This window comes from Schistocerca serialis, chromosome 5, assembly GCF_023864345.2.
Source record: "Schistocerca serialis cubense isolate TAMUIC-IGC-003099 chromosome 5, iqSchSeri2.2, whole genome shotgun sequence".
In the NCBI taxonomy this organism is placed as follows: domain Eukaryota; kingdom Metazoa; phylum Arthropoda; class Insecta; order Orthoptera; family Acrididae; genus Schistocerca; species Schistocerca serialis.
The window spans coordinates 264,911,209-264,937,045 of record NC_064642.1 but is presented as its reverse complement, the minus strand read 5'-3'; the positions used below and the strand labels follow the sequence as shown (position 1 = coordinate 264,937,045).

Sequence of the window (25,837 nt, the reverse complement as noted above, 5' to 3'; positions counted from 1 at the left end):
AGCTTCTGTAAAGTTTGGAAGGTAGGAGACAAGGTACTGACAGAAGTAAAGCTGTGAGGACGGGGCGTGAGTCGTGCTTGGGTAGCTCAGTTGGTAGAGCACTTGCCCGCGAAAGGCAAAGGTCCCGAGTTCGAGTCTCGGTACGGCACACAGTTTTAATCCACCAGGAAGTTTCATATCAGCGTACACTCCGCTGCAGAGTGAAAATCTCATTCTGGCAACATCCCCCAGGCTGTAGCTAAGCCATGTCTCCGCAATATCCTTTCTTTCAGGAGTGTTAGTTCTGCAAGGTTCACAGGAGAGCTTTTGTACAGTTTGGAAGGTAGGAGACGAGGTACTGGCAGAAGTAAAGCTGTGAGGACGGGGCGTGAGTTGTGCTTGGGTAGCTCAGTTGGTAGAGCACTTGCCCGCAAAAGGCAAAGGTCCCGAGTTCGAGTCTCGGTCCGGCACACAGTTTTAATCTGCCAGGAAGTTTCATATCAGCGCACACTCCGCTGCAGGGTGAAAATCTCATTCTGGATGCCTACCAGTGTTTGCCCTTCAGCAGCCAAGAAGAGAAGAATAGCACATTGGTCATATTTGGACGCATATGGCAATAACATCAACATACACTCCTGGAAATGGAAAAAAGAACACACTGACACCGGTGTGTCAGACCCACCATACTTGCTCCGGACACTGCGAGAGGGCTGTACAAGCAACGATCACACGCACGGCACAGCGGACACACCAGGAACCGCGGTGTTGGCCGTCGAATGGCGCTAGCTGCGCACCATTTGTGCACTGCCGCCGTCAGTGTCAGCCAGTTTGCCGTGGCATACGGAGCTCCATCGCAGTCTTTAACACTGGTAGCATGCCGCGGCAGCGTGGACGTGAACCGTATGTGCAGTTGACGGACTTTGAGTGAGGGCGTATAGTGGGCATGCGGGAGGCCGGGTGGACGTACCGCCGAATTGCTCAACACGTGGGGCGTGAGGTCTCCACAGTACATCGATGTTGTCGCCAGTGGTCGGCGGAAGGTGCACGTGCCCGTCGACCTGGGACCGGACCGCAGCGACGCACGGATGCACGCCAAGACCGTAGGATCCTACGCAGTGCCGTAGGGGACCGCACCGCCACTTCCCAGCAAATTAGGGACACTGTTGCTCCTGGGGTATCGGCGAGGACCATTTGCAACCGTCTCCATGAAGCTGGGCTACGGTCCCGCACACCGTTAGGCCGTCTTCCGCTCACGCCCCAACATCGTGCAGCCCTCCTCCAGTGGTGTCGCGACAGGCGTGAATGGAGGGACGAATGGAGACGTGTCGTCTTCAGCGATGAGAGTCACTTCTGCTTTGGTGCCAATGATGGTCGTATGCGTGTTTGGCGCCGTGCACGTGAGCGCCACAATCAGGACTGCATACGACCGAGGCACACAGGGCCAACACCCGGCATCATGGTGTGGGGAGCGATCTCCTACACTGGCCGTACACCACTGGTGATCGTCGAGGGGACACTGAATAGTGCACGGTACATCCAAACCGTCATCGAACCCATCGTTCTACCATTCCTAGACCGGCAAGGGAACTTGCTGTTCCAACAGGACAATGCACGTCCGCATGTATCCCGTGCCACCCAACGTGCTCTAGAAGGTGTAAGTCAACTACCCTGGCCAGCAAGATCTCCGGATCTGTCCCCCATTGAGCATGTTTGGGACTGGATGAAGCGTCGTCTCACGCGGTCTGCACGTCCAGCACGAACGCTGGTCCAACTGAGGTGCCAGGTGGAAATGGCATGGCAAGCCGTTCCACAGGACTACATCCAGCATCTCTACGATCGTCTCCATGGGAGAATAGCAGCCTGCATTGCTGCGAAAGGTGGATATACACTGTACTAGTGCCGACATTGTGCATGCTCTGTTGCCTGTGTCTATGTGCCTGTGGTTCTGTCAGTGTGATCATGTGATGTATCTGACCCCAGGAATGTGTCAATAAAGTTTCCCCTTCCTGGGACAATGAATTCACGGTGTTCTTATTTCAATTTCCAGGAGTGTAGTTTACATTTCCACATTGTAAAGACATGAATGCCACACTAATCCCTTACCTACATGTTGGTGGGTGGTTATATAGCCACATCAGAGTCACACTAAGTTAGTCCCATGCATGCATACAGGAATAAATCAAAAGTGTAATAAGTGAATATTCTCTCTCCACAGAATGACCACAGCACATGTACTTTCGTTAAATGTTTTTTTATTGCCACTATAACTTGCAATGAGGTTTATATCTCGAAATATGTTGCATCATTAAGTAATTCACATAGTTAACAAATTTTGTGATTCATAGTGGTGTCTGAAAAATCTTTTAATGTTTTTGAAACAGTCACAGTCAATTAACAGTCAATGTGGCTTTAAATGGTAACTCCAGGTTGTAATATAAAAAATATCAGGAAAACGATAGATTTCTACTCACCGTAGAGATGACATGTTGAGTTGTAAACAGGCACAACAAAAAGACTGTTACACATTTAGCAAATGAAAACACTCAAGAAAACACACCTCATGCACACACAACTGCCACCTCTTACAGTTTGAACTGGTCTGAGCTGCCAGAGATGGCAGTAGCGTGTGTGAGATGTGACTGCTGTGTGAATTATTCAAGTACAATTTCAAGTATCACTAGTTAATTTTTTATGTAAAAAATATGTATGTAATATTCTGGTACATAAAACTATTTGGATACAGTAACTTACACTGTATAAACTCTCATCAAACAACAGCAGAGGTCCAGTTGTTCCTACAATTATAAGTGGCTGGCCTGATAGCAAGGCAAAAAATATTCCTGCAGCTGATGTTGCTATTAAAGTTTCAGAAATCCCAATCAAATTATTTGTTTTATCAGCTGCAACAGAAGATAAAGATCGAGTAGTATAGTTTACACACCAATATAGTGGCACATTAATTATATAAATTATTTGATTACCACTAGTGTCCATTTTCTAAATAAAAAAGTCCACAAAATAATATAATACGCTGACCACTACAAGACCAATGTTATGACTTTGAATTGAAAGTAAAATCTTAACATATTCATCCAAATAAAAAATTTTTTGCTGGATTATGTAATCTTGTAGTAAATTACTTAGAATTTGCTATGGATATGCATGAGAATGTGTGATTAGGAACATGTAGTGACATCACATAAGGATAACGAACTGTAGTGACAGACACACTTGGTGAAGTTGTAATGTTAGCGACATAATGTGAACTAAAAAGAAATATATTAAAGTTACGACGTTTTTTTACAAGCAGAGACTATAAATTCTAATCGGATGAGGATGTAATAATAATAATAATAATAATAATAATAATAACAAATCATATTTGTAGAATAAAATTTTTTTGGGAGCTAGATGGAAGAGGAGTGATATGTATCAGCCATGATACATAGCTATCGAAAACAGCAGGGCAATGAACAGTGTTTAAATTAAGGAACACAGCCCTCTGCATTCATATGCCACCCACAGAGTAGTGAGACATTACTATCATAATGTTTTATTTTGCGAATAGACTTCAGATAAACAAAGGTCTTGGCAGGGTCACAGAAAATACTAATAGCAGTACTCAACTACTTTAATAGTACTTCACAGAAGTCAACTAAGAGTTGTAAGAGACAGGAAGAATTTTCTCAGTCATATACAAAGACGCTTGCATATCAGGAACTATGAAAACTCAGCAACAGCCAATCATCTGCATGAAACAGGTCACCTGTTAAATGTTATAGACGATGAGTTGGAAATCCTGCACATGGAAAAGACAGAAAAAAAACTAGACTTGTTGAGAGAGTTAGAATCCTTCATTCACGAGAAAAAATTCAATAATATTTTTAATACACCAGAACGATACTTTTAACACCTCTTGGATTAATATTAATGCAAATAAACAGTTATAAGTATTTTGTATTATGTGGAAATATAGCTAGAGGTTGGCCAAATAACAGCTTTGTCAACATAAACACAAGTTGTGCATACACATTGGTACCTTGTGCATAACAACTTACAGCAACCTCCAGACACCAGGAGAATTGTCAAGTGGATATTTTTGGTACCTACACTTGTAGAAGAGAACATGGCCTTATGGCCTACTGCATTGTTGTGGTGTCTGAAGTAGACAATTGTATGTGAGACATGGAGCTATATTTTGTTTGGTGAATGCCGCAAACTGAGTGTCAACAACTTGATGATGAAAGTATTTTTTTCTTGAAACACTTACAATACTTGAAATGTATCAAGTACTATTAAAGTGGTTGCATGCAAATAATTATTACTGATAAAGTCTAATAAGTGCTGCTTGACATAACAGAAATTGATAAATTTAATCTACTAACAGGTTATTGTTCTAACCTTGAACACAATAAAGATCCACTCATGAGAGACTAACTATTTATAAAGTCATAGTGTGACAATGAAAGTACAATACAGTTTAGAGTACGTACACAAGACTGCAGTCTGCAGCTGGTATATGACTGTATGAGAAGCATTTGACTACCAGGAGCTGCCTACTATTGGCTGTAGGAAATAGAGGTGCCAGGTCAAGATTGGTGGGCCAGAGAAGCCGAACTCTGCACACTACTCAAATGTGCGTGCGTATCAACAAGTGTCATGGCAGTGGTGGCAAAGGGACAGTAATGTGTAGGTTACTACCCACATCATCCATCTTCACCAACATCACAGCCTTCTCTAGGTGCTGTGACCTAGGGATCTGCAGTGCAAAGGCAGGTGGCACCTGAGTCACAGTAAGGGGTGCCTGCATTGGCATAAGAGTTACCTGCAGGTGCACTGATGCAGCCCCTGGGTCCCCTCCCACAAGAGCGAGCACCATATGGGCATCAAGAGGCCAGGCTGTATCGTCTTTGTGGGGCTGGTCAACTGGCAGAGCAACCGAAGACCACATCGGGTGGGTGTGTGGGCATGGCCCTGGCAGAATGGCCAGGATAGAAATGAATCTTGGAATTGTATCTCAACAAAAATAAGCCCCAATGTGAAAGGGAGTGACTGGCTTTGTCAGATAAAGTAGCTGAAGATTAAACAGAGAAACTAAAGGTTTATGATCTATAACCAAGCAGAATTTGTATGGTATAAAAATACATCAATTTATTTTAAGGCATAAACGATCACAATGGCTTATTTTTTCACTTGTGAGTAGTGCTGCTGTGCTGTGTTGACCATTCTGGACACAAAAGCAATAGGACACTCACAGTCATCTGCATTACTATGGGTCAGAACTGGCCCCACCCCATACTGGGACACATCTGTGGCCTAGGCTAAATTTTACCTGTTTGGCAGGCTGTATGGCAAGGTACAGAACATAATTTTATAATATGAGGTGCCACAAACATGCTCACAGGACGATGACCACTCGAAAGGATCAGTTTTATGAAGCAACTTGTGCAGACTGTGAGCCAGAGAGGACGCACATAGAGTGAACCTGTGATAGTACGCTATTTTAGCAAGAACAGCTGTAGTTCCTGCAAACTGGCTGGACAAGGGAAAGCCGTAATAGCCATGACATGTTGTTTCAGGGGTCAAAAACCTCCCTGTAAATGACTGGGATACACAACAGAGGGTTAAAAAATTGTGAATTAGTAAGATTGAACTTAATGTCAGCAGTTTGCAAAGCAGTTAAGAGAGAACGGAGGCTACTTAAGTGTTCTTTCATCATAGTGCTGCTAGTACAACATGATCAAGATAATTGATCCAGCTAGGAAAATCTGCTGTAAGTTGCTCCACAAAGTGTTGGAAGATAGCCAGAGCACTAGCCACTCCAAACATTAAATGTAGATGCTGATAAAGACTGAAAGGGGCGTTCACTACAAGCAAATGTTTCACTGCATTGCCTAATAGAACCTGCAGGCAGGCATCAACGAAGTCAGTTTTGGAAAAGAATTGTCCCTCGGCCAATACTGCAAGTAATTCATCAGCACGAGGCAGAGGGTATGTGTAAATAACAGAAGTGTATTTAAAGTAACTTTAAAGTCTCCAAAAAGTTGCGGCTGACCTGTTAGTTTTTTTTACAAGCACTAATGGCATAATGTAGCCCACTTACTTGTTGAGATCAATTGAATGATGCCTAGTGATGTCAATCGATCCTCTTCAGGCTTAACTTGCTCATGCATGAGCTGTGGCATGCCCAAGAAAAACATGGTCAAGCCAAAGGTTTAAGTGTGATACAGGTATGCACTGTGATCTCATTCTCACACCCTAATCCCTCAGAAAACACAATGAATCTATTATTTTATAAGTTGGACTACTGTAGCCAGAATTCCACTAGGTGAATAAAATCTTGCACACTGGCAGTAAAAATACTTTTATTAAGAAGTCACTACAAATTTGGCATAAACAGAGATGCATCTTTAGGTGGTCTGTACAAAAATTAAAACATTACAGATTTACAATTGTTTTAAAATAGATGTGTACTACCACAAAGCACCATACATCAATGAGAGCTGAGTACTCACAGGTTTCTTGAACAGTAGTAACATGGGAAAGTGATTGCTTAGAGCATAAGTATAATAAACCCTTGAATGTCTTACCATGCCATAGACAGCATAAAAGTGTGCATGGTGCCAGCATAAACTGTACTGATGGGTCAGTATTAAGAGCCACATGTACGGGGTGGTACTAGCACTTTTTAATAAAAGTATTTCAACAGCTAATGTGGAAGATTTTAATACAAGTATTGTTACAGCCAGTGTAGGAGATTTTATTCTCAATGTATCTAGGATATGATAAAGAACCTCGTCTGATACAAGATGCACAGTGTCACTAATAGAAAATTCGAAAGCAACAAAAGTGTCTAACCCAAACAAATTTTCAGTCTGTGGATCATTAACAACCGAATGTGTAACAGGGCGGACTACAAATTTGAAAGCCGTAGTGACAGTAAATTGACAAAAAAAAAAGGGATATGCCATTTATTGTTCAGGGGATAGGCCAAATAATATGAACATCTGTACTTACTTGGGAATGGTTTATTAATAAGGGGTTGGATCCCCATTTGCCCGTGATACAGCTCTGATTCTTCTTGGAATACTGGCACCAATTGTTTAGTCTCCAGTGGAATGTTATATCACTCTTCAATCAGAACCTCTTCTAACTCCTGTAGTGATGAGAGAGGCAGAACTCTGCACCAGAGTCAGTGCTCCAATAATGCCGACAAGGGTTTGATAATGTTCAAGTGCGGGAACTGTGCTGACCAGGGAAGATGCTGTAATTCAGTTGCTTGCTCCTCATACTGTGATTGTACTGTCCTGGCTGTGTGAATGAGTGCATTATCGTCCTGAACAATATTTGAATCATGGTGTGCACCTGATCACCTAAAATGTTCACATAATTGTTGGCCGTAGCACGGCCTTTGAGAGTAATGATGGGAACAGCAGAATACCATGATATGACTGCCCACACCATTGCATTTCCACCTCCATGCTCAAATGCTGGAATCAAGCAATCAGGATTGTAGGTTTCTTTTGGTGTTCTCCAGATGTAAACCTGGCCCAATGTTGGAAAAACGAAAATGACTCGTCAGAGCATATGACGCTTTTTCACTGATCAGCCATCCAAGATTTATGCTCCTGACACCATGTTTTACAATTCTTTGTGTCGATTGTAATCCCTAAAGGTTTCTGCGTAGCAGCTCGTCCATGAATATTCATTTTATGGAGTTCTTGGCAGACAGTGTTGATAGGAACAGGATCTCAAAGATGGCTGCTGAGCTCTGCAGTCACTTTAGACACTGTAGTTTTGTGTTGTTCTGACACAATTCATGTGAGCATATGACAATCTCTTCATTTAGTTTCAATTTGCACCCACTATTACGTTTACATGATAATGTCCTTCCTTGTTTTGTGTAGGCTGTCATGACTGTTGAAACACTTGATCTTGAAACATTCAGTAAGTGGGCTGTCTTGGTTACTGAAGCTCCAGCTAATTCGGTCCCCACAATCTGCCCTCTTTGGAACTCTGATACTTCTTTCATTGGGCTTTGACCTTGGCCTCTGAAGGCAAATACAAAGTGTGTACTACTCATAAACAACCTGCACTGATGCCTAGTCTGTACAGAACATGCACAGTCGAACACGACACGTGCCTTACCTGCATTGTTGACCATCAAACATAACTATCCCATTACTACCACTGTTCAGATTATTTTGCATATCCCCTGTACCTTACCAGATGACATTTGAAGGGATTCAATGGCGGGATGCCTAGCCACGCGTATGTTTGAGAGCTTAGGAGTGAAACAGACACTTTGGTGTCCACTTGTATCGATAACAGTTTTTTCAGCACAGACACTAAAATAAAGAGCTTATTCAGACCTGCAGAAATGATGAAATAGAGTGAATATCAATGTCCACTTGCTCTGAAGAAGGCTAGAACAACAAACTGATGCAATGTGGCCTTTCTTGTGACACTTGTAGCACGTCACTGCCTAGGGCATACACCTCTCTCATGTTGCACGATAACTTGTGTGACCACATTCTCTTTGGTATGAAACCACACTGGTGCTATGCAACATCAAATGGTGTGCACACATCGGTCTCTCTACTAATAGGTGGCGCCACCATACCTGCAGTTACATAGTGCCACATTACGTGTAAGGCGAACATAGGTTTCAGGTTTCATTTGAGTTAACCTCATATGTTTAAAAATGAGTTAAATCTTGCATCTGCATAGTCTGCTGCTCTCAAAGATTCCACAATGAGGGAATAGATGTAGATGATTAATTTCACTAAGAATGATGTGCAGGCATATAAGATAAATGCAGTTATTGATAGGAAATTGTAAATAGAGCTCCTTCCCATAAACACTGTCCAGCAAAATACCAAACAGCATTCATAAGAATGGTGACAATGTGTTTAAAAAATTATGCAGTAGGGTACCTTATGAGGAGATAAAACAATTCAATAAGTTGTTAAATATGTAAGAAATATTTATGTTCAACAGCAGTGCCATACAGAAAGTATGGAAAACTTTGCTCATCGCCATACAGATTAGTCTTTGACAACAGAATTTAATATATTCAGCTATCAGGTTGTTGGTTGATAAAACTGAGTACCTGTAGCATAGAAATGGCTGTAGTTTCAAGATAAAGAATAAATAATAAATTGTTGTGAAGCATGGAAGTAGTGAGCAGAAAACTGTAACTGTTAGACACTTTTGCCACATTATTAAACTTAATAAACTTAATATTTTCTACAATCATATGAAAACAGGCTATTAAAGGGATTTAACCAGCAAAACTTACCAATAAGTCCTCCAAATGTTATAGCTGCTGACAGAGCAGCAAAATATATGAAGATGGCTGCAGCCAAACAAGTCAAGTTCAATCCATCTATGATATCTGACACATAATGTGGAAATCTTCTCTTGCAGTCATTGATCATACCCCCAAATGGTTTTCTGGTTCTTTGCAAAGGATCATCATATGGTGGTTTCCCTCCATCTCCCTCTACTTCCAACAATACTGCAGCAGAAGAAAGTATATACATAAATGTATATATAAACTGATATTAATTTTAGTGTAATGAATAGAACATTAAAATGTACTTGAAAACATTGTGTTGAAGCTTATGATATGCTTGATAAAACAGTCAAGTGTCAGGGCACTTCCTCGGTTTTTGTTCTGTGTATTAGTCAAATATGGGAGAAGGATAAAGAGTGGGTGACTGTTCGAGAGAGAGAGAGAGAGAGAGAGAGAGAGAGAGAGAGAGAGAGAGAGAGCAGTGATATGTGCAGTGAACTCTGTAGGAACAGGGAAAAATCTGAGATTTGGACAATACACTATAAAACTCTGTTGAATGGTTACATTGTCATTAAATGTGGACAGCACTCAAATTTTGTTCTTGCAGAACATTATATACATGGCTGATACTAAAGAAAAGCTGATGATAAAATTTCTGCAACCTCTCATATAGTTATGAATATCATGAAAGGATAAATATGCACACTTTTTAGTCTGGATATTAGATACAAGACTTGAGCAATTTAATTTTTATGTACTAAGCAAAATGAAGAAACATTTATGTAGTCATGAAGTTTAATTATTACCTCAAAAAGTAGAGTTACATGATTAAATTTTTATTTATTTGCAGATACATATCAGCAGTCCTGGTAAACATTGAAATCCCCATGCCATCGTACTGCAACACATCCTTAAGAGGAACCAAAACAAAATGACACAGCCTACCAACAACGTGGAGTATTGTGTAGTAATTCGTTTTCTGTATTTGAAAGGGAACAATGTTGCAAAAATCCATGCTGAGTTGGTGGAAATGTTCAGCAACAATCCAGCATCATATGGCACAGTGATTAGTTGGTGCAGACCCCTGCAGTGTGGTTAAACAAGTATGAATGATTAAGAATGAAGTGGGTGACCATCTCTCTGTGAAGAGCCAGGAATTGCAAGAAAAGTAGAAACCCTATTGGTCAAAGAGCAGCACACCAAAATCAAGGGGACTTTTCCTCGATCACAACAATCATTCTGCTCAAGGCACGATCACACATGCTCTTCATCAGATGAAGAACCCATTGCATGTCAAGCTGCCAAATGTTGAGACTGCAAACTCCCAGACATGAACCAAGAATGGGGAGTTAGACTGTGAATGTATGGGACGAAGGACTAGGTTAATATTAATGGTGAAAGCCTATGTGACATTGTGAAGTGTACCACACAGGAATATTCTCAGAGATGTTGAGAAGCATGTTAATGCAATGGCAATGACAAGTGAGTAAGTTAAGAAATGCAGAGTCAACTAAGCAGGGAACAATTATTATGGTGTATGTATTTCAGTAATGTGCTAGTTATCAGTATCTGCTATCATAAAGGTTACATGTGTTATAGGCATAAAACATATGTTATAGGCATAAACTGCCCACAAATTGACAATACACTTTTAATTAAGATGCTTACAGCTACAAATTGCAATGCACTTTCACTATTAAGATTTCAAATTTGCTGTGTGTAATGACACATAGAAGACAGAGAAGCCAACGTGGTAAGGAATGTAAAATGAAAACACTTCAAGGGTAGATCTGACTTGTTAGCACAAGATTTTTGTACTCTGCAAGAAACACATTCACAGCTATCAGAGAGACCTGAGGAGTAATCTCCTCAGGGTTTGTAATTTTGAAACTAATGTCTGTCAGTAGTTCATGCAGCATTTGTCTAAGAAAATCTGATGCAACTGTATTTAGGTGTTCACTGCTAGGTGTCATGTCACAATTAAATTTAGTGACCAACAATTCCAGTTTGTTCCCACTGCTGCCCTACATATTTTCTGGGGACTCACATTTGTACCACTTTTTAAAATGTTCCAATGGAAACATTACAAACTGCAAATAGTTTTCACTTTTTCTAGGAGAGTGCAGAAATTAAAATCACACACAAGTGATCAAAGTCCTATTGTGATGGGCTGAAAAAATTGGCAGGTGCTATTTTTAGTAATAAACAAGATTTTGCAATAATGGTGGTGACAGGGTTTTCACTCTTGAATTATGTAGAACTCTCTCTCTCTCTCTCTCTCTCTCTCTCTCTCTCTCTCTCTCTCTCTTCCTAGTGCAAAATATCCTTATTTCTATACAATTTTAACCTTGTTTGCTTTAAGAGAAAAAAGACTCAAATTTCTTTAGGAATATGTTTAAAAAAGAATTAAATATTCCATTTACTTTGTCTGCAATATAAATGTCTTTCCAGTGTTTTATCCATGTTTTCTCTCTCAACACTGTGTTTGAGTCATTTTTTATGATTCTTTGATACATTATCTTTTTTCTATGATCTGAGTGAAAGTGGTACCCATCTTATACTGTTAACATTTGCATAATGCCTGCATACCTTTATTAAAACTGTCAACAGCTGCTTTATGAATCTGAAGATATTTTTCCACAGATTGCCAGCAAATTGTCAGTATTCATAGTCTGTGTGTTTCCTAATCAACAGCTCTTGCACAACATTCAAAGACACTTATGTTCCATTTTTAAGATATATACAGCAATTCATCACTTCCTCTTACTGGTTCTACAGTAATGTAATAGTAGAAATTGCACAAGCAAAGATATACCCTGATAAAGTTCACAGTTCTACAGTTCTGCAGGCTATAAATGAAAATAACGTAATTAACGGTAAAAAGACTACATCAAAAAGACCTTTCTTTCCTTGAGTTACACCACATTCCTGTATTTATCCACTATTTGTTGCTTAAATTTACACAACTACACTGATAATTGTGGGAGAGTAACAATTACCTATATCACACAGTGTAAGTTTTCATGGACAGTATTTACATTCATAGTGGCTTTAGTTGTATGGGGATTAGGCTGCTGTTTCTGTGTCTGGCATTTTGTCTCCTATTGCTAACGATATCCTCAGAAACCATAAGAAAGTGCTCTATATATTCCAATAACAGAGACCTACTTACAATGAATATTTTTACTTGTCTTACTGGTAACAGGAATTTTCAATATTCGAATCCTTGTACTAGGAAATATCTAGAAGGAATATTTAATAAGCTTTTATTTTCAGCTTACAGAGGTTGCCAGTTACTTTCTTTATGTTTGATGTTTATGTTTGTTATGTTTATCAGACAACATTCAGAATTTACATACAGAGACTAAATATATACAGATATTATTTTTATTTCTTGTCTGCGGTTGTATACACCACAATTCATCTTAAGTTGTATTGTTACGTTTGCTGAACAAATATTAGTTGCTTTACCCAACAAAATTAGCGCATGGGATAGCAGGAAATAAAAATATGCCAAGTGAGTGAGTGCCACAGTGTTCAAAGCTAACTAGAGGGGAAATACATATAAATGAAAACAATATGAACTGAGCTTCATGACTAGTTTATCAATGTGTTCGCCCCATTTTAGCTTGTTATCAAGCTGCATGCCATGTCACAGAAAGTTATTGTGTTTCACATCAAGTATGGTCACTAATGTTCATTTCTGTAAAACAGGTATACCTTTCTTTGCTTCATCTTGACCAAGTAATCGTGTTGTTTTCCTTCGTCGAATTTTCTCGCTTTTTGCTCTGAGTTCTGCCACTTCAAGTAATGCATTTCTCTCCCAGTCACCAGGTGGTAGAACAATACTATCATCAAGAAATTCATTAATTGCTGACAATAACTCTTTCCGTTCTGTAGCTTTGTAGGCTATTTTATGAAATTGCTGTAAATAAGAACAAAAGTATGGTCAGTTTGTTTCATAACTTGACACTCATCATATATATGATGAAATGTACTCACCGCATTTGACATTAGTGTTGATATGGATCGTCCTATCTCATGATAATCCAAATCTGCTGTTGATGGACCCAAAAGTATAAACAAGAAACGAACAGGGATGTTCACCTAAAATTTACATACAATAAAAAAGTAAGAAAATAAATAAATAGAAAAAATAAACTTGTTATTTATACAGAGAATCACTGCCTCTATCTCCTTACTTACGTGCTAACTGTCATGACAAAGACCAAACAATTATGAACAAGGAATCTTACTGACAGATTAAAACTGTATGTTGGACTTGTCAAGGAAAGACCTTTGCATTTCACAAAAAATATTGTGTGGATAGAGAGATCTATCCATGCTTTGTGAACTGACAATAATATTTGAAAGAACAGCAGTTCAACTTCCAGTCTGACCGCGCTCATTTAGGTTTTTCATGGTTTTCCTAAATCTCTTCAGGCAACTTCAACTTTTATAGTCCTATCTTCCTCAGTTGCGTATCATAAGAAGAAGAACAACACCAAAAATGCAACAGGAGCGTAATATGTAAGAAATTGTCCACGCAACCTGCCACTGATGATGCCTTGCAGAAAATAAAGGCAAAACGCGTATGGCACTAAAATTGTGTTTTATTCAGTTGCTGTCAGACGGTCCATAAGTAAAAATTTATCAATATACCGTAACTCTTCAGGCAAATTTCAGAATGATTTCTTTGAAAATGACATGGCTGTTTCCTTCCTAACTCTGCTTGCATCTGAGATTATGCTCCACTTCTACTAGTGTTGTCATACAAGATGCTGAAATCCTAATCATCCTTCTTTCTCTTGACACAGAGTTTCAGTCTGCCAGTATATTTATTCTACTTTTATGTTTCAGAGTTATTTCACATACTGAAAGACCAAAAAAATATTTTGTTCACATTACTTGTTAATAAACATCAAACATAGCAAAGTAAATGTTTTGTTTCTCTATTAAAAAATATAGTGTTAATAATGATGATAAACTTGATTAATATAATCAAAAAGTTACAAAATATTTTAAAGAAAATGTCAGTTTTTTTCCAGTCTGCATAACATATTAGCACCTTAACAGCTCTTACTGATTTCTTCAGCAAGGCAGCTTTAGATCTATTAATGTGTATCAAATGAAAATGTGTCTTCACGTACCTAGTTTTTGAGCAAGCACATGTTCATTCTTACCTTAAAAATATTTTATTTGCTCAGTTTTGCTGTCTCTCAGCAGATGGTTGCATTTAAATGTTCCAAAAGCAAGTTTCTCCATAGAGTATTTGGCCAAATCTTACATTATTTCTGTTGTTTCTTTATAATTTGAAAGAATGGTTTTCTGTGTTATCATCGTAAATATGCAACTGCCAATTTTTTCAATCCATCATCACAGAACCTCAATCACTTGTGTCTGATCTGAAATTCCTGCCCTCTGAGTTTCTTTCAGACAGTAAAAATATTCTACGATTTTGTACTTTATATTACTCAGATTTTCACATAATAATAGAGAAACACCATTTTTTTCTAAACTTAAAAATGTCTGAAACATCCTGACAGATTAAAAATGTGTGCCACACTAGGACAAGCCCCTAACCTTATCTTTCATGGACCTTTCAGTATCACCTGTTGAGCTATCTAGACACAACTCATGAACTTCCGTGACAGGTCCAATTTTGCTGGTATTTCTCTTCTATTTTCCAAGCTTTTCTACAGAAAGGCTTCCAATCGACAAACGGGAAGAAAACTGACAGTTCTGTACCTGTTAGAAATAACTCAGCTCTTTGGACATAAAAAGCTAACAACCCCACCTACTAAAGCATAGGACTCCATACTGCTATAAACTGACACATGACTGCTACAAGACTGGTAAAATATTCCACTGGAAGCTCATAAGGGCTTGTCAGAGGTAAACTGTTGGTAATGAGGCTTATGATTCAGTCGGTGGAGTAGTTAGTATCAGTGAGAATTCCCTATGCTTACAAAGAGTGCCATCATCCTCTGTGGTAGCGTCATGCTGACTTCGTAACCGCCATCATGTGTAAGTGATCAATGACAAGGAAGCTAGCACTCTACACCTGCGAACTTCTGCTGAGAAAGGGGCCTGCAAGTGAGTAGCTGCAGATTTAGATTCTTTTTTGTATAAAACCTGTGCTGCAAATATAATTTTCTCTGAGAAAATATTGTGTATAGCTTACCTCAGTAATTGATGGCATTAAAATACCCTCTGCTAACCTAACAAATGCTATAGTTGGTTGATCCAAAAAATCAACAGCACCAACTAACACAGTGGTTGCCTCAGCTCCTATAGGTATTCTTCTCAGTATGCTCTCCTTCTGAGCTTTCTTAAGATCCTCTGCTGATGAAGTAAAAGTTAATTCTTCTTTGAAATCAATCTGAAAGAACCAGAGGAATGAATGAGGGACCATTAATTTTTTTTTAAAAAAAAAGGAGGTCAGACTACTATGTCACTACAAAATTTTTGCTTTCACACTGGCATGTACTAAGAACAAATGTTGAAACATATATAATTGCAGATCTTATCTAACAAACAAACTTATTAGATAGTAAAAAAGTAAGTTATTAAAAGTAAGATGCACTTACTGTATGGTTATCTTGTTTTCTGTTCTCTTCTCCAGGAACACTGAGATTGTTGCCCAACTTATTTAATGACATTGTGTCCATGCTGACTATAGAAGGGACAATTTTAGGTTTCCCTTTTTCTTCATTTAAGTTCTGAAACAATCACAAAATTGAAAATCATGAGACTATTGCTGCAAGTTCTGCTAATAGAACATTTATAAATTTTAGTAACCCTTTTTTGGATTAATAACAAATTATCAAGACTTGACTACTGCATAACATGTTATTTTCAGCTGCAACAGACACATTACACATACAGAGAAAGTATAAAATGAGGATGAAAAACTAGTTACCCAGTTCAATATGAGGAAAAAAATTAAAGTCTGATGAAAAATGAAACAATGTTAAGTGTAACAAAGGAAAGTCCTTGGTGGAATATAAATAATAGGAATGTTTAATGTAGCAACATCAAATTTTTCACAAAAAAATTCAAGATCTATAGTTTACTTGGGTCAGTTTTAATTACATAAACTGTGTTTTTTACAGCGCCACTAGCATAAGTTAGAGTTACCATTGCATAAATAGCCCCTTGTGTAAGTTATTAATTTCACACTCTATATAATTGCAAGATTACAAATAGGTACACATTACAACATGATACAAATACAGTTGACATTACCGTAACCCTAACCGTATATTTCATCAAAAGGCCAACAGCAACATATAAAAACAGACCCAGCTATCCTAGGTTTCAAAACTGTTAGATCCTTCCTCAGGCGGTGGTATTTAGCGGAAGGTTAGAAAGGAGGGGCTGGTCAGTCAGGCACTGTCTCAGACAGATTCATGTGGTGGACGTCACCATTACTTGGAATTGAGCCTCCTTAAATTGAGTGCTCACCAGTCATCATGTCTCCTTGCAATTTCACAATTTTCTCATGTGAATTTTCCTTTTGACACAGGATTCATTAAAATTAGAACTGTACCATCAGAAAATGGAATTTGTGCATTATAGTTTCCAAAAATAATACACAGGGAATCATCACAAACATATTTTATTTTTACTTTCATTTTTCAAAGTTTCTTGTTAATTTTTACACTTTTAGGAACACCAAAAACATTGAGCACAAAATTACATGCTTTCCAAAAATATTCACCTAAATCTGAAAATTAATGTGACCCTGTTTCTGAAGATCAGTATCACCCATTCAACAATGAGACATTTTTCTGATATTTTCAGTGTTCCACTGTACTGTGAATAAAATAATTTTTTCGTCATGATTCAACTGAACTTCAGAAGAAAATGATCACCTGGAGACTTTTCAAATGGTAGGGCATTCATAAACGTCCGTACTGCAAAGAACTAATGAAACGTCTTTATTCATGTGAAAGTTAATTTTCTTGTAATATTGCTTAACTATAGAAAAAAGTATTAAATTACAAATTTATACATCATAAAATAGTTGTAATTCAATACCATTCATGTATAATTATGATCCTTAAAGACAATGAACAAATATAAGGGCAATTTGTCCCTTTGTAAGTAGAATTTATCTTTTGGAAGGTAGTATTATGAAATGAGGATCTGATTAATGTGTATAAAATTATGCATTGAGTTACTGTAATGCACTATGGAAAACAGGATATAAAACTATTTATAAAATACAAAGGAAATGGAAGAAACCCATATAGAGAATTGATAAATCATTTTGTAGAGTCTGATGAAATGCTATGGTACTAATGCTGATCTGTAATCACCCAAACATTTATGTTTACAATGTAGGAAAAGACAAATTGCTATTTACTGTAAAGGAGACACATCAAGTTACATACAAGCACAATTAAAAGACACTTACATGTAGCTTTCAGCCACATCCTTCATCAGTGAAAGAGAGACACACACAACATTCATACACACAAGCAAGCACACCCTATGCACACATGACTGCCAACTCCAGCATCTTGGGGAAGGGGAAGAGATAGTGTACGGGTGGGGAGAGAGATGAATGCTGTCTGGTGGAGTGTGCAGGGACGAGAATGTCCACAAGCAGTGTCAGGAGGTTGGGGAGGGGGGTGGGGGGGTGGGGGTGGGGGGGGGGGGGGAATGAGGAGCAAAAAAGGAGAGGAACAGGGTAAGATACACAGATGCAGTGGCAAAGTACTGTAAATAAATGGGGTGAGAGATGAGGACGAGGATGGACAGGGTGGAAACTATTGGGTGGAGGGTGTGGGAACAGTATGTTACCATACGTTGAGGCCGGGATAGTTATGGGAGCGGAGAATGTGTCGTAAGGATAACTTTCATCTGCATTGTTCAGTCAGCTGGTGGTGGAGGGAAAGATCCAGACGGCTCGGGCAGTGAAGCAGCCATAGAAATCAAGTGTGTTGCACTCAGCTGCATGTTGTGCCAGAGGATGGTCTACTTTGCTCTTGGCCACAGTCTGGCAGTGGCCATTCATCCTGGTGGACAGCTGGTTGGTAGTCATACCAATGCAAAAAGCTGTGCAATGATTGCAACAGAGCGGGTAAATAACGTGGCTGCTGTCACAGATGGCCTGGCCCCTGATGGGGTAGGATAAACCTGTGGCAGGACTGGAATAGGAAGTACTGGGTGGGTGGATTGGGCAGGTTTTGCACCTGGGTCTTCCACAAGGATTTGATCCTTGTGGCAAAGGGTTGGGATTGGGAGTAGCATAGGTATGGACTAGGATGTTGTGGTTGGTTGGGCGATAGAACACTGTCTTTAGCAGGGGTGGGAAGTATTTCGGGTAGTATGTGCCTCATTTTAGGGCATGATGGATAGGTAATCAAAGCCCTGGTGAAGGATGCTGCGCAGTTCTTCCAATCCGTGGTGGTACTGACTGATGGCGGGGACACTCCTTTGTAGCTGGTTCTTGGGGGCAGTGGGAAGCTTGGGGGTGTGAGGGGAAATGGCATGGGAGACCTGTTTACGGACTAAGTCTGTGGGACAGTGCCTGTCTGTGAAGACCTTGATACTGAGCAAGGGAGTTTCTGTCACTACAGATACGCTGTACCCGGGTGGCCAGGCTGTATGGCACAGATTTTTTTATGTGAAAGGGATGACAGCTGTCAAAATGCAAGTACTGTTAGTGATTGGTGAGTTTAAAGTGGACAGTGGTGCAGATGGACCCATCACAGAGGAGGTGGTCAACATTTACAAAAGTTGAAGAGGACCACGTGAAGTGGATTGGAGAGAAGGTGTTGAAGTTGTGAATGAACGAAGAGAGGATGTCTTGGCCCTGAATCCAGATCGTGTAGATATTGTCAATCACTATGAACCAGACTAGGGATTTGTTGCTTTGGGACGCTAGAAAGGTCTCCTCTAGATGGCCCACAAAAGGATGACATAGGAGGGTGCCATGCGGGTGCCCATGACTGTGCCACCAATTTGTTTATGTACCTTCCCTTCACATGAAAAGCAGTTATGCATTAGGATAAAGTTAGTAAGGTGTATGAAGAATGAGGTAGTGGGTTTGGAGTTTGAAGGACGTTGGGAAAGATAGTGTTCAATATCAATATGACCATGGGCATGTGGGATGTTGGTATATAAGAGGTGGTGTCAACAGTGAAAAGTAGGGATCCAGGATGTAAAGGGGCAGGGATGGTGGAGTGTCGGTGAAGGAAGAGGTTGTGTCTTTGACGAGGGAGGCTAGATTATAGACAACTGGTTGGAGATATTCGTCAACGAGGGCCGAATGTCTTTCATTGAGGGGTACAATAACATGCCACGATGGGGTGTCCAGGATTGTTGGGTTTGTGGATTTTGGGGAGCATGTAGAAGGTGAGTTGCGGGGTGTCATAGGGGTGATGAGGGAAATGTATTCAGGGGCGATGTTCTGGGAAAGGCCAAAGGCTTTAAGCAGGGATTGGAGTTTGTGTTGGACTTCTGGGATGGGATCACTCTGGCAAAGTGGTGGAGGAATCTGATAACTGACAGAGGCCTTCTGTCAGGTAGTCACTGTGATTCATAACAACAGTGATGAAACTTTTGTCTGCATGTAGGATGATTATATTAGGATTCGTTTTGAGGTTGTGTATGGCTTACGGCTGTTCTTTCTTCTGCTGAAAGGTTGGTGTTCTGAGAAGGGAACCTGGGGTAGGATAGTGAAGCTACGTTGGAGGTACAGAATTCCTGGAAGGTGACCAGCGGGTAGTTAGGTGGGGGGTTGGCAATCACAGTTGAATGGTGGTAAGCACTGGAAGAGGCAGGGTTCAATGTTGGAATTATGGTGGCTTTGGCTGGAGGAATTGGCACCAAAGATGTGCTTCATTGCACTTATCAGGAGAAGCACGACGGCCCTTGACAAGTCCAGTGTGGTTAAATTTGGGTATAGGGCTAAAGGTGAGGGCTTTGGATAGGACTGAAACTTCTGTGGAATTGAGTGTTTTGGTGGAATAACAACAGTGTTTCGAGAACGTTTTAGCTCTAGATCTAGTGGAGAGTTGGTAGAGAGTTTGGGTGATGTGGCAAGTTGAACAGGTCAGCTATGAGAGGTAGATAAGGAGGGACACTGTGGGTATGATAGGGGATGGATAGTGGTGCCCTGAGGTGGCATTAGGACGTCAGCAAATTGGATAAATTATGGAGGTGGTGTCTAGAATGCTCCTCCAGATTCTGGAGAGCAATGGATTCAATTTTAGAGATGTGATGTACGGAGCAGGGATTACAGAGTAGTAGTATCATGTGGAGGAAGCAGAGGTGGTTCTGCGATGCCTGTGCCATGGAGACGCGTTTTTGTAATACCAAGTTTGTGAGGGTCAGGGATTGGCAGACTCTGAAAAAGTGTGGGTCACTGTGAAGGGAGGGGTGGGATCCAGACAAAGGAATCTTTGCAGTTAGACAATTTGAGGGATTCCATGGTTTATGCAAGATTTGGGACTGGGTTTTAGCCATGATAATGGATACTTTTCTGAACTGGTGCAGAAAGATGGAGCAAGGGTCCATTGTGGCAGGTATGGTGTAAACGAAATGGGAATGATGCAGAATTGGGAAAAATGGGTTTGATGGTTATGAGAGGAGCTGGGTGCATGAAAAGAGCTAAAAGATGCATAAAAAAATGTAAAGACATGCAGAAACACACACAGATACGCAAAGATAGATAAAAATATGCACAAATATGTGAAACTTCTTGAAATCACAAAAATGCACAAGTACATTAAAAACATACAGAAACATGGATGAAAAGGAATGGTGTGGTATGGGAGTGTGTGTGTGTGTTATGATAAGCGACGAGAGATGGAGGGGTATGGGTTATGTCGAGAATCAAAAGTTCGTGTGGCACAGGTAGGTGTGGAAACAAATGCTAAAGTACGTCAGGATGAGTGTTGAAGAGTGATCAATGGAATAAATATGATTATAACTATCACAGGAAAGAATCTGGGGCATTAGATGCTGCCTCAACAATCTGCATGATCACAGAGTCTGTGTTGTGTGTGGATGATCATTGATACACTGTGGTTTGGAAGTAGATGTGGTTTGGAAGGCCCAGGTGCAAAACCTGACCAAGCCACCCATCCAGTAGTTCATATTCCAGTACTTTCACAGGTTTATCCTACCCCATCAGGAGCTGGGCCACCTGTGAAAGCAGTCATGTTATTTACCAGCTCTGCTGCAGTCATTGCACAGCTTTTTATATTGGTATGATTACCAACCAGCTGTCCATCAGGATAAACGGCCACTGCCACACTGTGGCCAAGAACAAAGTAGACCACCCTGTAGCACAACATGCAGCTGAACACAACATACTTGATTTCAATGACTGTTTTGCTATCCGAGCCACTTAGATCCTTCCCTTCATCACCATCTTTTCTGAATTGTTCAGATGGGAGTTATCCTTATAACACATTCTCCAGTCCCATCACAGCCTCAACCTACAGTAACATACTGACCCCACAGCCTCCAGCCAACAGCTTGCATCCCCTCTGTCCCCATTCTCATCGCCCAGCCCATTTATCTGCAGCTCTCTGTCAATGCATCCATCTGTCTTTTCCGGCTTCTCTCCTTTTCCCCACCTCCCTGTCCCACAAGCTCCTCACACTGCACATGTTAACTTTCTAGCCACTGCACACTCCACCAGACAGCATTCATCTCTCTCCCCACCCGTACACCATCCATTCCCTTTCCCCTTTCCCTCCAGATTGCTGCTTGCATCTCACGTCATGTTGCATTCTGGCCCGAGATGCTGGAGCTGATGGTCATGTGTGTGTGAGGTGTGCTTACTTGTGTGTGTGAATGACATGTGTGTGTGGCTCTTTTTACCAATGATGGACGTGGCTGAAAGCTACATGTAAATGTCTTTTAATTGTGCCTGTATGCAACTTGACTTTTTTATGGTAAGTAGCAATCTGTCTTTCCTGGCATTACTGGCATTCCTGTCTGGAGCTTCCATTATTCAAAACATTTATATCTTGCTCAAATCTGTAGTTGAGATTTATACTTCTCAACTGAAGGCTAACAAAGGGATCTTCTTGTTTTAACAGTTTAACATATACTACTGGTTAAGTCTTTTACAAATGTTGTTGCTGCTGTGGTCTTCAGTCCAAAGACTGGTTTGATGTAGCTCTCCATGCTAGTCTATCCTGTGAGAGCTGCTTCATCTCCAAATAACTACAGCAAACTACATCCTTCTGAATCTGTTTAATGTATTCATTTCTTAGTCTCCCTCTATGATTTTTATCCCCCACACTTCCATCCAATACTAAACTGTCGATCCCTTGATGTCTCAGAATGTGTCCTACCAACCAATCCCTTCTTTTGATCAAGTTGCGAAACAAATTAATTTTCTCCCCAATTTTATTCAGTACCTCGTCATTAGTTACAGGATCGACCCATCTAATACTCAGCCTTCTTCTACAGCATCACATTCTGAAAGCTTCTATTCTCTTCTTGTCTAAACTGTTTAGCGTCCATGTTTCACTTCCACGCATGGCTACACTCCATACAAATTCTTTTATTAAAAACTTTCTAACAGTTACATCTATGAGGGTAATCCCAAAAGTAAGGTCTCCTATTTTTTTATAAGTGGTATGCCCAGGTTTCGTCAGCCATGAAATTGAGTCCAGAAAGTTGTCCTGCTCGACTGCAAGGTGGTGAAGAAATGTGCGGGAAGCATCAACTCGTTGCCGCATGTGGTCCTCAGTCAGCATGCGTCGCACCCATCTTGCACACACCTTCTGGTAGTTCAATGTTTCCATTAAAGTTGTGTGAGCGGTGCTTCAGAAAACCTCAGGAACCAACGTGCGCAGAGATCATCCAGGGTGATCCGTCGATTTTGACACATGCTTTGCTAAAACTTCAACACTGTCTCCTCAGAAATTGATGGTCTCCCACTCCTTTGTTTGTCATGAATTTCAGTATGACCAGCTGCAAACTCTCTACACCACTTACGAACAGTTTTGACATCCATGCACGGCTCACCATACACCTCTGTCAATTGGCAATGGATTTCAATCAGCACAGTGCCCTTTGCATTCAAAAACCAAATAACTGCGCGCAACCCGCACTTGGCCGTAACATCCAACGGGAGCTCCATTCTCAATGGCTGCCAAGCCAAGACTGAGCGCCTCAGTGCTCAGTGTGGCGTGCGCATGTTTACACACAGATCGTGAAGCACTCTTCATAACAGTGTGACCAACTGCCACACAGACAGAGTTCAGTACTTATAAAAAAATAGGAGACCTTACTTTTGGGATTACCCTCGTATATTTGATGTTAACAAATTTCTCTTATTCACAAATGCTTTTCTTGCCATTGTGAGTCTACATTTTATATCTTCTCTACTTCAGCCATCATCAGTTATTTTGCTGTTCAAATAGCAAAACTCATCTACTACATTGTCTCATATGCTAATTGAAATCCCTTAGCATCACCTGGTTTAATTGGTTTACATTCTATTATCCTTATCTTGCTTATCTTGCTTTTGTTGATGTTCATCTTATATCCTCCTTTCATGACACTGCCCATTCTGTTCAAGTGCTCTTCCAAATCCTTTGTTGTCTCTGACAGAATTACAATGTCATCAGCAAACCTCAAAAATTTTTATTTCTTCTCCCTGAACTTTAAAGTCTACTCCAAATTTTTCTTTGGTTTCCTTTAATGCTTTTTCAATGCACATATCAAGTAAAATCAGGGATAAACATCAGGGATAGGCTACAACCCTGTCTCGCTCCCTTTTCAACCACAGCCTACCTTTCATGTCTTTTGACTCTTTATAACTGCTGACTGGCTTCTGTACAAGTTGTAAATAGCTTTTCGCTCCCTGCATTTTACTCCTGCTACCTCCAGAATTTCAAAGAGAGTACTCCAGTCAACAATATTTAAAAAGCTTTCTCTAAGTCTACAAATTTTATAAATGTAGGTTTGTCTTTCCTTAACCTATCCCTTAATATAAGTCATAGGATCTTTACTACCTCACATGTTCTTATATTTCTCTGGAATCCAAAATTACCTTCCCAAAGGGCAGCTTCTACCATTTTTTCCATTCTTCTAAAAAGAAATCATTTTGGTATTTTGCAACCATGACTGATAGTTCTGTAATTTTCACACCTGTCAGCTACTGTTTTCTTTGGGATTGGAATTACTACAGTTTTCTTGAAGTCTTAGAGTATCTCATCTGTCTCATACATCTTGCACACAAAATCAAAGAGTTTTGTCATGGTTGGCCCTCCCAAGACTATCAATAGTTCTGATGGAATATCGTCTACTCCAGGAGTCTTGTTTTGACTTAGACATTTCAGAGCTCTGTCAAATTCTTCTTCCAGTATCATACCTCCCATCTTGTCTTCATCTACACCCACTTTTCTTTCTATAATATTTTCTTCAAGTTCATCTCCCTTGTATAGACCCTGTATATACTCCTTCCATCTTTCAGCTTTTTCTTCTTTGCTTTTTACAAATATGGTTATATGCAATGTTGTGGTGATTGAAATAGTGAATAGTTTCCAAGTGATATCGATAATAGTGAGTCTTGGAAGAGACAAATTGAAAGTGATGGCTCTTTATTTCTGTTACGGGGAAATTGAATGTTCCTTCACATCTGAGATTTTTAAGTCTTGTTTGCTCCTAAATTTCACTGTTGTTTTCCATGTTACCCTGTCCCATTGTGTCTTCCTTGAATATACGGTGGAGAAACTTGGACAACTAGTTTACATAGTTTACACTGCAGCTGACTGACTGTAACTTTATGTTCACATACTGCACTTCTGGCAACCAATCATGTTTCTTTCAGCATATCTCTATATGTAATTCAATGCTTTGTTTTACACCTATTTCATAGTAGTTGCAGTTCCTCTTTACAGAAACTATATGTCATGTATAACATGGATGGACTCTTCCATCACGTACTGTTCTACTATACCCATATTTACCCAGTGCTTGTTCGCTTATTCTTCTAAATGTGAGCCACAGTTCTCCAAAATGCCTCTGCCTAGAGATAAATGCTTCAAGTTATGTCTCGATACATGATACTACTGCCTCTTTATATAGTTTACTGAACATGTAAATCGTTCTAATTGTTTTAGTTGCACTCTGCAGTTTGGTGATCATCTCCCTCATGATCACAGATACTATTTCTCAAGGAGTTCTTTGTGCAGTGGGGGAGTGGTCATGTACGTAAGAAACAGTATGCCATTTTGAGTCCACAGAACATATCATAGTGTTGCACTGAACAGGTATTTGAATGTTCAGCATGGGCAGTTGAATTAAGTGAAACTAAACTTCTAATTGTTGTTGTTTGTAGGTCCCCTAACTCTGACTTCAGAGCATTTCTGCTCAAGCTGGAAACGGTTCTTTTTTCATGTATAGAAAGTGCCAAAAATTAGTTATATATGGTGACTTCAATATTAGTTTTGTTTGTGATTGTGCAAGAAAAAGCAAGTTGGAAGATATCCTAAATTTGTATGACCTGATGCAGACTGTGTTTTCCAACCAGGTTGCAGGGGAACAGTAGCACAGCCACAGACAATATTTCTATTC

At 40.0% G+C, this 25,837-nt stretch overlaps 1 protein-coding gene and 1 non-coding gene across 5 annotated transcripts in view; one reads left to right on the top strand and one right to left on the bottom strand.

Moving 5' to 3' along the window:
- Positions 1-25,837, bottom strand: part of LOC126480907 (band 3 anion transport protein) — a 603,907-nt gene that overhangs the window by 92,980 nt on the left and 485,090 nt on the right. For all 4 annotated transcript variants that reach the window (XM_050104308.1, XM_050104310.1, XM_050104309.1 and 1 more), the window contains 6 exons: positions 15,868-15,999; positions 15,462-15,659; positions 13,280-13,384; positions 12,998-13,202; positions 9,281-9,499; positions 2,731-2,879 (listed from right to left, as the gene is read on the bottom strand). In XM_050104308.1, coding sequence (XP_049960265.1) covers positions 2,731-2,879; positions 9,281-9,499; positions 12,998-13,202; positions 13,280-13,384; positions 15,462-15,659; positions 15,868-15,999 — 1,008 coding nt within the window. The remainder of the gene's footprint in view (positions 1-2,730; positions 2,880-9,280; positions 9,500-12,997; positions 13,203-13,279; positions 13,385-15,461; positions 15,660-15,867; positions 16,000-25,837) is intronic.
- On the top strand, positions 376-450 carry Trnal-caa (transfer RNA leucine (anticodon CAA)). Its single transcript has one exon. It is a non-coding gene; the product is annotated as a tRNA-Leu (tRNA).